Genomic DNA, 14,531 nt, shown 5'->3' on the forward strand with positions numbered 1-14,531 from the left:
GGTTTTCAGATGGTTACAGTCTGGTTGGATGAAACAAATTTTAACTTTTTTTTATCAAAAAATTTCACTCCAAAAAAGATAGAAGAGCTGTAATAAAAATACTTGCTTTAAAAGGTAAGGAACATACCTTAGATTGTATCAGCTGTATCAACAACAAGTATTTTCATAATGGAAACTTGCAAAGGACCATTTAATATAGCTTCTTTTAAAAAGTGAAATTTCACTATAGAAATACTAATATAGTAGAAATACTTGTATAGTGTATTGTCAGTTTCGAAATTTTTTTACTTTTATTCTGATTTACTCCCAACAAGGCTGCAAGCAACCACTATTAAGTTGGGAGTTACTAGAAAAAAAGAATAGAGTTATAGAGCAAGGAAATTGTTGACAGAAGACTCAAAAAGTTAAAGGTTGTATGAGTTAGAAAAACATGAAGATGGGAGAGAGTTCCAAAGGGTTGAAGTGCAGGGATAAAAACTAGACAAATAAAAGTTTTTAGAGCATGCAGGGACAGATGCAGTAAAAAAATGAGACTTTGCTGAATGATGAGTCAAGCAAGTATGAGTTTCAGTTGATGGAACTAGAGATGATAGCTCCTTTGAGCAGCTATCATGATAGTATTTGTAGAAATGAGAAAGAGATTCAACTTTGCGACATTGGGAAAGAGGCTCAAATACAGGCAGAATGCATGAATTGCATCCCACCTATGTTTGATGCAGAGATAGTGGAACAAGAAATTCAATATTAAGAAAAGTTGTTACCGTGGAAAAATAATTGGAAGTAATTATGCACATGCTGCACAACTCACAACCGCATATAATGCAACAACTTAAATATTATGTCCAGTTGGTGCTTAGACATTTTTTTAAGTGTTTTATTTGTTATTCAATGTGTGGTTTACAGATTATCTGCTTTTTAGTCTACGGTAATTTGAATGTAAGAATTGTGCATTTATATTTGAAACATTCAGATCATTTCAACAAAACTGTCATTTTATTTTAAGGAATTTAAATTTTGCTGTGTATTTGTACTTTATCAAGACAATATTTGGTCATTGGCCAATAACAATAAATTAAAAGGCTAAAAAGAAAAGGGTGTAATAAAAAGGGGTGAAAAGGGTGCACTAAAGCCTAGTTTTGATTGATAGGTACAGGTTGATATAGATGTATTGAGATTGACTATATATTTTTATATTGTATAACTAAATATGTATTGTATTTTTAATTATTTTTAATATAATTTTTCAACTTTTTTATAGGAATGAAATTTATTAATTTTTAAATAACGTACTTTGAAATAGTACTTTATAAACAAATCAACTGAATGTCCAATCTGGGAGTATTTTGATATTTATAAAAATTTTGTAAAGCAATATGTAAATTTTGCAAAGTAAAAATATTAAGAGAAAAAACATCTTGTAAAAAAGTGAACTCATGTGGTGTCATTTAAAGAAGAAACACAAAGCAGATTCTTCAAAAGTTTTCTAGAAAATCAGAAAAATGAAGCTCTAAAAGAAGGATAAAAAAAATTAAAAGATAAAAATTTTTGATCTCAATCTTATCATGTGATCCGATTTGAAGCTTACAGTGCACTTACAGCGCGTACATTACTTTACAGCTTGCTTACAGTGTCAACTTTTGCTCATTGAAAATATATAAACTTAATTTCAATAGAAGGTTTTTTACACTCAACAATGTATGTTATTGAAAATCACTCTTTTAACCAGCAAAAGTTGTGATCTTTTGAGTGATCTTTAGCAGAAAAGTGTCCGAGATCAAAGATCTTTAGAGTGTGATCTTTAGTTTACTTGTTAAAAAAAGCTAGTAGAAAAAAAAATCCTTCTATTATTTCTTTCATAAATGACAACTTTACTCAATCAGATGGTTAAGCAAGCAGTTCATCTGACTTAACCTGAGAATATAACACTCCACTCAACAAATTAAAAATGGCCAAAAACATACATATAAGTTTTATCAAGTTTCAAAAGTAATTATAAATCAAAGAAACAGAAAATCAAAGAAACAGAAAAACTATAAAAATTTTTTTTATATAAAATGGTGAATAAGAACTTATAAATTTTTTACTTTAAAACATTTTATACTAAATAGACGAAAGAAATGCTTTATTTCAAACTGTAACAAACAATTGTATAAAATATTTTCTGTGTAGTATTCACTTATGAGTTTTAATAAATTTAAGTATTTATCACAAAAAACTTTTTAAAAAGTAAAATCTTTATACATTTGTCATTTTTTTCTTAAAACTCCATTTCACTCACTTTACTGTATAATTACAATAGATAAATTGATCAAAATTTTAAATTGTTAAAATATAGATTTTAAAATAAATTTTTTATTATTCACTAAATTTATATATATTTTTCAAAATCAGCAAAATCCATCAGAGAAAACTCCTGGCAGCAATAAAGTTTCAGACATCTCATGCTTAGCAAAACAATAAGGAGCTTTACCTTCTGTGTTTAGTGAAAGATTATTTAGTACTGGGAAAAATATCAATTTTTATGTATTATATATCAAGTTATTCTTTAAAGTAAATTTTAGATTGGTTTTTGTTAGTTTTTTGGTTTTGAATATATAAACTATTTTGCCTAATTCACAAATATTGACCCACAAATTACTGTTCTAATTCTAAGCTAAAAAAGTTGAAAGGGTGATGGGCTTTTCAAAAATGATAAACCTTTGATACAGATAAGACACTTTTAAAAATATGAAAATTGTTTTAGCAGTTAAGAAAATAGTATTTTAATAAGATAAACATGTAATATCTTATACATTGCATTAAATTATTTTATGTTTGCATGCAAAAAAAAAGGTGTTTTTAAAACCATTAGTTTTGGATATTTTGTTACCAAGGCTAATGTGTTAGTTAAATAGTTGATACATTGATGCATCAACTATTTAGCTATGCACCCCCTCCCCTATCAAACCAGGTAATAACAATAAGGCTTTGTAAATCATTTTTAAAATGAATGTTTTTCCAATTTATTACTGTTTTTTTCAACTAAATCTTATGACCTTCCAATTACAAATTTTTGCAATTAAAAGTTATGTTTCTTAGTCACAACTTTTATGGTCTCAATTAAATTTTTTTATTTCTTAATTAAAATTTATGTAATCTTAATTATGTTTTATTTTTCTATATTAGAATTTGCAAAATTCCAATTATATCTTATGTTTTTGAATTACAACTTTTATCTCTTTTCAATTGCTTAATTAATCTTGGTCAAGAACTTAAAAGAAAACATTTGCTTGTAGCCAGTAGTAACCACGTAAACACATAACAGAAAAGACCAATAAACATAAAAAAAACTTTTTTTTTTTCAGTCAGGTAATAACTTTAGCTCAAGGAAAAAAAACTTGAAGATCGAATCTTTTACTCAATTAAATATGCCACTATCTATTTCCTCAAAAATCTACAATAAAATTGCAAAAGTTTTGCAGGATAAACCATCTTGACTAAACAATCTACTTGCTTACCATCAGGAACCATCTTGACAATAGAAATAACAAAAATTAAAGAAAAAGCTCTTGAATCCTAAACCTGGCACAAAAAAAAAAATGGCTTGCATAGTTTCTGTCATTGGTTCATGGCAGAAAAGTTTTATAGCTAGATAAATAGTAGTGTCTCTATCATTTTAACCAATAAAAGTATTTAGCCTGAGATATCTTATTCAAATGTCGTTGTTGTGCCATGTTTCTTTATGTTTTCATCCTTTATGTGTAGGCATGAAAAAAATCTCTTTGAAAAATCTCCTTGATATGTGGAATAAAAAATTCTCCTTGATATGTGGAATAAAAATTATGATTGCAGATAAATTATACAATTATATTTATATATCTCTAGTTTTACATAAATTACCTAATTTTCAAGTTTTGAGTTTAAAACCAAATTAATATCTTTTTAGTATTTTTATAATTGAGATAAAAGTTTTTTTTTTGAAAATATTTTATTTTGAACAAAACTTTAGAAAACTGCTGCATTTTGTCTTATTCTGTTTTTTATTTTTGTAATGAGTGTGTATAACATTCTATCATCATTGATAGAATGATAAGATTCTATCATCATTGCTAATAATTAGAGAAATTATCACAAAGCTTTCATGTAATTGGAAGAAACTTGAGTTTAATAAAAATTTCATGTTTTTGAAAATAACTATGATATTTGGGATCTGGTTTGAGACCTCAACTTTTAAAGAACCTCAGCTTGTTTCTCCACACATTGGCCTTGTTTGTCAAGGTTTGTGTTTTGGAGTTATAGAGTTGGGAGAGAGTTATAACGACAATTAAGTAGCCTCCTCATCTGTAGTGGCCTTCTTGGCCTTGTGGAGTTAAATTAACATTAGAAAAATAAATAAATAGATAAAAAAATTGTTAATTTTTAAACAGGTTGTGTGTGTTCTCAAAAAGTAAATTGGTTTTAACAAAGATGACCAAGGTAACAAATCTGAGTATTAATATAATATTTATATTTTTAATTTTTTAGGACCAGAATGTTGCAGTGCAGATCTTAATATTACTGTTACAGCAGTTGCAAATGTGACTGTATTTTTATCTGAACAAATAGCTTATAATGCTACATCATTTGATGTTGATATTATTATTAGTGGAACTGACATCTTAAATCTAAATGTTTCTGTGTTTTCTGTCTCTGGGGAGAAAAGTTCTGTTCTTTTTTCAAAAATTTTTCCTAATGCATCAGGTATAATTTTTAAATAGCAAACACACACAAGCATATATGTATACACAAACACACACACACACACACACACACATATATATATATATATATTGTATATATATAAATATATATATATACACTCACACATATATATGTATTTATATATATGTATATATATATATATATATATATATATATACATAAATATACAGACATATATATATATATATATATATATATATATATATATATATATATATATATATATATATATATATATATATATATATATATGTATTTATATATATATATATATATATATATATATATATATATGTATATATATATATGCATATATATACATATATATATAAATACATATAAATATATATATGTATATTTATATATACTTTAGCGCTATTAAATGCACTTTTTCTACTTTAACAAATTTTTTTACGACCTAAAACAGCAACTTGATTTATTCAAAGTGCTTCTATTAGCGCTTTAACAAGAATATATATATATATATATTTTAAATGACGATATCTTGTATAAGAGTTGAATAAATTTAATATATGAACATCAATAAATACGAATTCTCTCAATACTAATTTTTTTATTTTTCTAAGAAATTTTTGCTAGATTATTGATACTTAGGGCTGTAAATCCTGGCACGTGTTTGTGAACAGCTCGGTGATTGGCTCGACAAGAGCTCGTTCATGTTCGGCTTGAATGGTAAACGAGCCGGGCTTGAACAAAAAATTAGGCTCGTTTATTAAACGAGCCGAGCTTGAACATCATAGGCTCGTTCATATAGGCTCGATTAAAGCTCGAATATATATATATATATAATATATATATATATATATATATATATATATATATATATATATATATATATATATATATATATATATATATTTATCCAATTCAATGAGAGCAAGACTTATATTTGTGAAAATGTAATTTGAACTATAAGAGTGCAGTGTTTAATAGGAATTATTATGTTTGTGAGAGTTTACATTATGTTTGAACTTTGAACATTAAGTTTGAACATTGAACTATTAGTTTTAACTTTTATTTTGAACTATTAGATTTGTGGGATCTTATTTCATTATGTTGTTTATTTGCATGTTTAATAGACTGTAGGATTGTTTATGTTGTTTGTTGATTTGGACTTGCATAAACTAACAAGTTACAATAATTATTTCGAGTTTTAAACCAGTCGAGCACGAGCAACATGTAAAATGAGCCGAGCCCAAACAATACTAATCCTTAACAAGCCAAGCTGGAACAAAGAATCTCATGTTCGAAATGAGCTCGAGCCGAGTCTGAACACTCTTAATATGTAAACGAGCCAAGCCGAGCCCTGGCAAGCTTGGCTCGTTCAGCTCGATTTACAGGCCTATTGATACTAGCATCTTCAGCTTTAATTACAAATTATTAATTAAATTAAATTACAATCAAACGGTAATGCCACATTTTAATGGCTTTTTTAAATTTTGCCTTAATTGGGCTTTTTTAATATTACGTAGGTATAAAAAATATGGCATCCAGAATTGCGTCTTTACATATTGACCATCATCTAAATTCATACCTCCATTTTTAGGTCCGCATTTGTTGAACTGAATTTCGATTGCCTCTCAAACTTTTCTTTCAAATTTTTTTGCTTCTACTTTTAACGTCTTTACTTGATCCCATTTTATACTACATGAAAATTTAATTCTATGATGCCCAATTGCAGATTGTTCTAATTTTTCTTCAAAAACATTTTTTTGGTGTTTTTTGTTCTTGTTGCTATTTTCATTTTTGTTTTGCCGATGTTTTTTTGTTCACACTCGCATTCTATTAGATATACTCCGGGATGGCTATTTGATGGTAGTTTTGTTTTGTTGCTTGAAGTTAGCAAAGATTTAAAATTTGCACTAGATTTAAAGACTGCCCTGTAACCTGCTTTCCTAAAGATTTTTCGAAGTTTTGGTGATAATATTGGGATCCACGGTAGTGATATAATTGGCATGGTTGCTTCGTTGTTAGATAAAATTATTTCATTATTTAAGTGTCGTATTTTTATAACATTATTTGCAAGGTTTTTTAATTTTTTCTTTTCATATCCATTTTCAGCAAACACATTTATTAGGAAATCGATTTCATTATTTGAAAATTTTTCAGAGCAAATTGATTAAGCTCCTTCTAAGATTTTTGGATCGTGGTATGAATTGGGCTTAACCTAAATATTTGTTAAATATTTAGGTTAAAAAATATATGTAAAAATTACAATTACCTTTTCGATTACTTGTTATTTGGATGTCTAAAAAATTTAATCTTTTGTTTTCATCTTCCAATTCAATTGTGTACTTGATGACATGATGTTGACTGTTTAATACTTGTTGAAAACGGATGACATTATCTTTATTTGTAAATCTTGTGTGGCTATCATCTACGTACCTAAAAAACGATTTTATTTCTAACAATGGATTAGAATGAAGCGCAATGTCGATTGCTTTATTTTCAAAAAATTGCTGGAAACTTTCCGCAAGTACTACCATGAGTAAAAGTCCTATTGGACCTGAATCTACAAGCTCGTAAATTTCTTCAAAAATTAGTATTGAGAGAATTCGTATTTATTGATGTTCATATATTAATTATATATATATATATATATATATATATATATATAATATATATATATATATATATATATATATATATATATATATATATATATATATATATATATATATATATATATGCGTATATATATGTATATATATATGTATATATATATATACATATATAAGTATATATATATATATATATATATATATGTATATAAATAAGGGTAATTATATATATATATATATATATATATATATATATATATATATATATATATATATATATATGTATGTATATATATAAATATACATACATTATATATAAAATGTATTTGCTCAAGAACATTAGGCACTCTATTTTTAGAATACACTAACATAACTAACATGTATATATCTATATATATATATATATATATATATATATATATATATATATATATATATATATATATTATATTTTATATATATTATATATATATCATATATATTACATATATTTTATATATATAATTTATAATTTATTATTGCTCTGTTCTTTTAGAACATTGAGCACTCTGTTTGTAGAATACACTAACATAATTTATATATATATATATATATATATATATATATATATATATTATATTTTATATATATTATATATATATCATATATATTACATATATTTTATATATATAATTTATAATTTATTATTGCTCTGTTCTTTTAGAACATTGAGCACTCTGTTTGTAGAATACACTAACATAATTTATATATATATATATATATATATATATATATATATATATATATATATATATATATATATTATATTTTATATATATTATATATATATCATATATATTACATATATTTTATATATATAAATTATAATTTATTATTGCTCTGTTCTTTTAGAACATTGAGCACTCTGTTTGTAGAATACACTAACATAATTTATATATATATATATATATATATATATATTATATTTTATATATGTTATATATATATCATATATATTACATATATTTTATATATATAATTTATAATTTATTATTGCTCTGTTCTTTTAGAACATTGAGCACTCTGTTTGTAGAATACACTAACATAATTTATATATATATATATATATATATATATATATATATATATATATATATATATATATATATATATATATATATTCAGCGGTGGCCAAAAATTAAAGACCACTAATTTTTTTTTCAAAATTTATTTTTAACCTTAGTATAATTTTATTTTGGAAAAAGGTATCAAAAAAAGAAAAGCATTTTTAGAAAGAATTTTTATTGTATTTTATATTCATTATAAAAGAATTTATAATTTTTGTACAAAATAATGTTAAAAAATTAAATAACTGACTAGTAAAAAATATAAATGGGAAAAAAAATTGGACAAAATTTTAAGACCAGTTTCAAAAATATTTGAAAAACCAATAAAAAAATAATTTAGAAACGTGTTGTTCCTCCATTTGTTTTCAAGCACTCTTGTACTCGTTCTGGCATTGAATTCATTAAAGTTTTGATTACTTCATCAGGCACATTTTTCAAATGATGAGAGATAGAAGATTTCAAATCTTCCAAATTGTAAAGTTGTTCTTTACCAAGCTTGTGTTCAAGCCACGACCATAAATTCTCTATTGGATTCAAGTCTGGGCTATTTGCAGGCCATGGAAGCACTTGAATTTTATTAGAATTGAACCAATCGCTGACAACATGCGCTTTATGACGGTGCATTATCTTGCCGGAAAATAAATCCATCTTGCAACTGCCATAAATCAATGCTAGAAATAAGAGAGCTTTCCAAAATTTCGATGTACCTTTCTTTGTTGAGTCTACCATCGAATAAATGAAAAACGCTAACTCCACAGGCACTCATACAGGCCCAAATGCCTATTGAACCACTGCCTTGTTTTGTTCGTTTCAAAATGCATGATTCATCGAACCGTTCGCTTGGAAGTCTACGCAACATTACGCGACTACCTCAACGTTCATTTTATCACTAAAGACCACACGGCTCCACTGATCTGTTGACCAATTTTTATGTAGTTTGCACCACTCTTTCCTAGCAAATTTTTGTTTTTTATTTAAGCGTGGTTTTTTTGCAGCAGCACGCCATAAATAATTTAAATTGTGGAGGACCCTTTGCACTGTTCTAAGGCTTGCTTTCAGACCATTTGACAGTGTCCATTTCGTAGACAAGTCTGTAGATGATGCTTGTCTGTTTTCTTTCATTAATCTCACTAATGAGCGAACATCACTGTCATTTGAAATTTTATTGCGTCCAGTCCTATGACAATCATTAATTGACAGGGTTTCTTTGTATCGTTGAATTATGTTAATAATGCAAGAGTGAGACCTTCCGAGCTTTTCTGCTATTTGTCTGATGCTATAGCCTTCTTCTTTTAATACAAGAGCCGCGTATCTGTCTCTTTCTTCGATCTTTGCACGCATTTTTGTAATGTTTTTATATCTTTATTGCAATTAAAAAAATAAATGTTTATTTGATATCGAAGCTCAGATTTCGACATTTTATTTTATAGCCAACGTAATAAGCAATTAAGACAGTTAAAAAAATAATGGATTATTATTTTTAATAAGTGCAAATTAAAGATTTGAAAGTGGTCGTTAAATTTTGACCAATTTATTTAAAGAAGATTTATAAGTACTCATCAGTTTTTTAATAAGTTAAACGCTATTTAATTAGAATTAGATTAAAAAAGTTATATCACTTTAATCCGTATGTTTTAATTAACAAGATATTAAAAAAAAAAATTTAATATGTCAATTAGAATCTTCTTAATTTTAATTTAAAGATTAAGAAACCAACTAATTAGTGGTCTTTAATTTTTGGCCACCGCTGTATATATATATATATATATATATATATATATATATATATATATATATATATATATATATATATATATATATATATATATATATGTATGTATATATATAAACAAATCCGCCCATCAAGATTAAAATTTAAGTCAAAACCCAACTTCTCTCAATTATCTTCGCAATCATCAACTTCATGTTCATTAATATCAGGACAACTATGTTTCTGGGCAAACAACCCATGTTCATTGAACAATTTAAAAAAAGGAGAGCTTATAGCTAGAATGGCATCCAAATCATTGCATGAAAGACCTCATATAAAAGTTTTTTGCAGAGACATGGTATAACAATACATCTGACACAGTTGTAAGAGGGTATGAACTGCATTGAGCAGACAGATAGCAGAGGAGGAGGCGTAACTATATACACTTCAAGTGATGTAATTACAACAGATGTAAATAAACAACTTAAATCTAAATCTATTGAGCAACTATTGTGTATAATCAAATTTGATTGCAAATCATTGTTACTAGGTTGTATATAGACCACTCGACATTAATGACATTGTCCCAACTCTAACAATTGAATTGATTACAGCGGCAAAGCAGGCCATGTTAACTAATAACTGCTTCTCTATGTTATTATATGATGATTTTTATTTAAGCCACACTAAAGGTGGTAAAAGTTGCAGTAAAAGAAAAACATACTTTATGGCTCAAATACATTGCTCAGGTTGCCATACTCTTACAAATTTACAAAATGCACATAAAGGTGCATGCAAAAATGTTAAAAAAGTAATAAAAGAAGCTATGCTTTCGTATGAAGAAGAATTTGTTTTTTATGCATCTAAGTCTAACCCAAAATGCATACACTTACACATTCGCAGCAAACAACTAGTTCATGAACAAATTCACAATCTAGAAGCAACAAACAATTTAACAACTATAAAAAAAGATGAAATTTGCGCAATATTAAATAATTATTTCCAGACAGTGTTTGCAGTTGAACAAGATGGTTCTATGCCACATTTTGATCTATGCACACAAGCCATATGTCAGCTTGATAAAAACAACGTTCATGAGGTTGAAGTAGAAAAAAAACTTGAAAAGTTATCTGAAAATAAAGCCACGGATTACGACGAAATACACCCACATGTACTTAAAAAGTGTGCTACATCTTTTGCAATCCCAATCACACTAATCTACAAGAAATCTATATCCACCAGTGATGTTCCAGATTTGCAGAAAAAATCTAATGTTACACCAATTGAAAAAAAGGGAGTAAACTTCAATGATCAAATTACACACCCATATCACTAACATTTATAGCATGGTCATGGAAAGTTTCATACATGATCGTATAATTAAATTTTGCACAACGCCAAATCTTATATCAAAAGCTCAACATGGTTTTGTTCCTAAGCGAGGGTGTCAAATTTTCTGGAAGAACATGACACTACCACAAGTCATGCACCTAGGGTTTCCTGTAGATGTTATCTATACAGACTTTGCCACACAGGCGCTTATTACACAAACTGCGAGCTTATGGCATTAGTGACACCCTACTAAAATGAATTAAGAAATGGTTAACTGGTCGGCTACAGAGAGTATTATTAGATGGATTAACATCTGAGTAGGTACCAGTAATTAGTGGTGAACCACAGGGCTCAGTTCTTGGTCCACTGCTTTTTGTCTTATTCATTAATGATATGCGAGACAGTTTTACACCATATAAAACTTTATGCCGATGATGGTAAAATTATCAGAGTCATCAAATCGCTGCAAGATGCCACTTTTCTTCAAGCTGACATAGATAAAATAGTTGACTTGCCACACAAGTGGCTAATGCCTTTCAACACTGATAAATGCAGAGTTATGCATGTGGGATGCATTAACAAGTCAACACACTCATACACAATGAAACCTGTTGCACATTGAAAGAAACGATGGAACCTGTTGCACATTGAAAGAAATGATAGTTGAACGAAACCTTGGGATTATTGTTTCCAATGACTTAAAGGTCAAAACTCAAGTCAAAACAGAAATCTCAATTGCAAACCAAATGCTTAATTGTCTCAAAAATTTTCGTAGCTGCAGATTAGTTTTATGGAAAACACTGTACCTTGCAAACATTCGTCCACATCTAGATTTTGCAGCACAGGTTTGGTCTCCTCACCTAAAAAAATATATTGCAATGAAAGTCCAAAGACGTGTAACAAAAACAATATCTGAGATCAAATCTACCATATGAAAAAAGTTTACAAAGGCTGAAACTAAAATCACTTAAGGATCGCAGGAAAAAAGGTGACCTAATCCAACAATTTAAATTTACTCACCAAATTGATGAAGTCAACTTTTGTTTCCCTCAAATCCTACTAAATTCAACAACAAATTATCATCTCCATAAATACAATCAGCGACTTTTGCCTCAACTAATCAAAGTTTGCGCTGAACAAGAAAATTTTTTTACAAATAAAGTAACAAAACATTAGAATGCTCTTTCACAGAAAGCAGTTGACTCACCATCTGTAAATTAAAAAAAAAATTTCTATCATAGCTTTCTTGACCAGCTGCTTTGTGTGGCTTACCTGTGTCAACAAAGAGGAGCCTGATGTAGCTTTTCTTCATTGGTTTAAATTACATTTACACTACAATATGTCCATAAAATTATTTTTGTATTCTTCAATATAAATATTTTAGGACATTTTGGGTTATTTAATGTACACTTGTATTTATATGGACTTTATATTAATTTTGAAATAAATAAAAAAAATAAAACAATAAATGAATATATATAATATATATATATATATATATATATATATATATATATATATATATATATATATATATATATATATGTATATATATATATATATATATATATATATATATATATATATATATATATATATATATATATATATATATATGTATATATATATGTATATATATATGTATTCATATATATTAAGTTAGTGTATTCTACAAATAGAGTGCTCAATGTTTATGAGCAAGTTCATTATTTATATATAATGTATATATATATGTATATACACGAATATAAATATATATATATATATATATATATATATATATATATATATATATATGTATATATATATGTATATATACATACATATATATATATATATATATATATATATATATATATATATATATATATATATATATATATATATATATATATATATATATATATATATATAATATATATGTATTCATATATATTAAGTTAGTGTATTCTACAAATAGAGTGCTCAATGTTCTTGAGCGAGTATATTATTTATATATAATATATATATATATATGTATATACACGAATATAAATATATATATATATATATATATATATATATATATATATACATACAAATATATATATATATATATATATGCAGCTATTCATGAGTTTAAAGGATTACAGAATTTTTATTAAGTATGTTTGGTTTTTGTTTTAATAAAAAAAAACTGTAAAATGATATTAAATGAATATTTTTTTATATATTAAAGAAAAAGTAATTAGCTTTAAAATAAATATGAACATATTATAAAAATTTTAGTATTTAGTTACAAAAAAACAATTACAAAAAATCACATAGGAAAAATAGGAAGCACAAAAGTTTAAACAAATTGCAACATTCGAACAAAAAATGAAAAAAAAACACCAAAATTAATATTTTAAGTGTCCTCCTTTGTTTTTATAGCAAAGATAAACTCGTTTATGCATTGATTCAACTAATTTCATGTACATCACGCAAGGTACCTTCAGCCCGTACTCATTCAAAAGTTGCTTCAAATGCTGAGTTGATTGAATTTCATGGTATGTCAGTTGATTGTTGATCCATGACCAAATATTTTCAATTGGGTTGAGATCTGGTTATCTAGGGCACCAGGGCATCACTTTGAACTTTTTTTCAAAAAATATTCTTTGATTGAGTGAGCTGTATGAGCTGAAGCCCCGTCTTGTTGAAAGATGAATTGCTTGCTTCTGCCATACAAGTGTCTGATCGATAGAACTAAACACGTTTCCAATGTGTTCTTGTAGGTGTATTGATTAATTCGGCCTTCGAACAGCTCACAGAAGCCTATACCTTTGTGAGAAAATCATCCCTAGATGCCACCGAACCTCCACCAACTTGTCGACGATGTTGCAAAAACCTGTCTGAATATTTCTCAGTTGCAAATCTTTTGAGATTCTTTCCTTGCGGTTTACGACTTGATAATTAGCTTCATCACTCCAAATAACTTTTTCCCACTGAGCTGCAGAGCAGTCCAGCCTTTTTTTGGACCACACTCATCGTTTACGTTTATCCGTGATTGAAAGAATAGGTTTTCTAGCAGCTATGTACGTT

At 26.6% G+C, this 14,531-nt stretch overlaps 1 protein-coding gene across 2 annotated transcripts in view; it reads left to right on the forward strand.

The window, feature by feature from the left end:
- Positions 1-14,531, forward strand: part of LOC100211692 (uncharacterized) — a 177,419-nt gene that overhangs the window by 17,342 nt on the left and 145,546 nt on the right. For both annotated transcript variants that reach the window (XM_065802295.1, XM_065802296.1), the window contains exon 5: positions 4,504-4,719. In XM_065802295.1, coding sequence (XP_065658367.1) covers positions 4,504-4,719 — 216 coding nt within the window. The remainder of the gene's footprint in view (positions 1-4,503; positions 4,720-14,531) is intronic.

The sequence above is a fragment of the Hydra vulgaris genome, chromosome 08 (assembly GCF_038396675.1).
Source record: "Hydra vulgaris chromosome 08, alternate assembly HydraT2T_AEP".
In the NCBI taxonomy this organism is placed as follows: Eukaryota; Metazoa; Cnidaria; class Hydrozoa; order Anthoathecata; family Hydridae; genus Hydra; species Hydra vulgaris.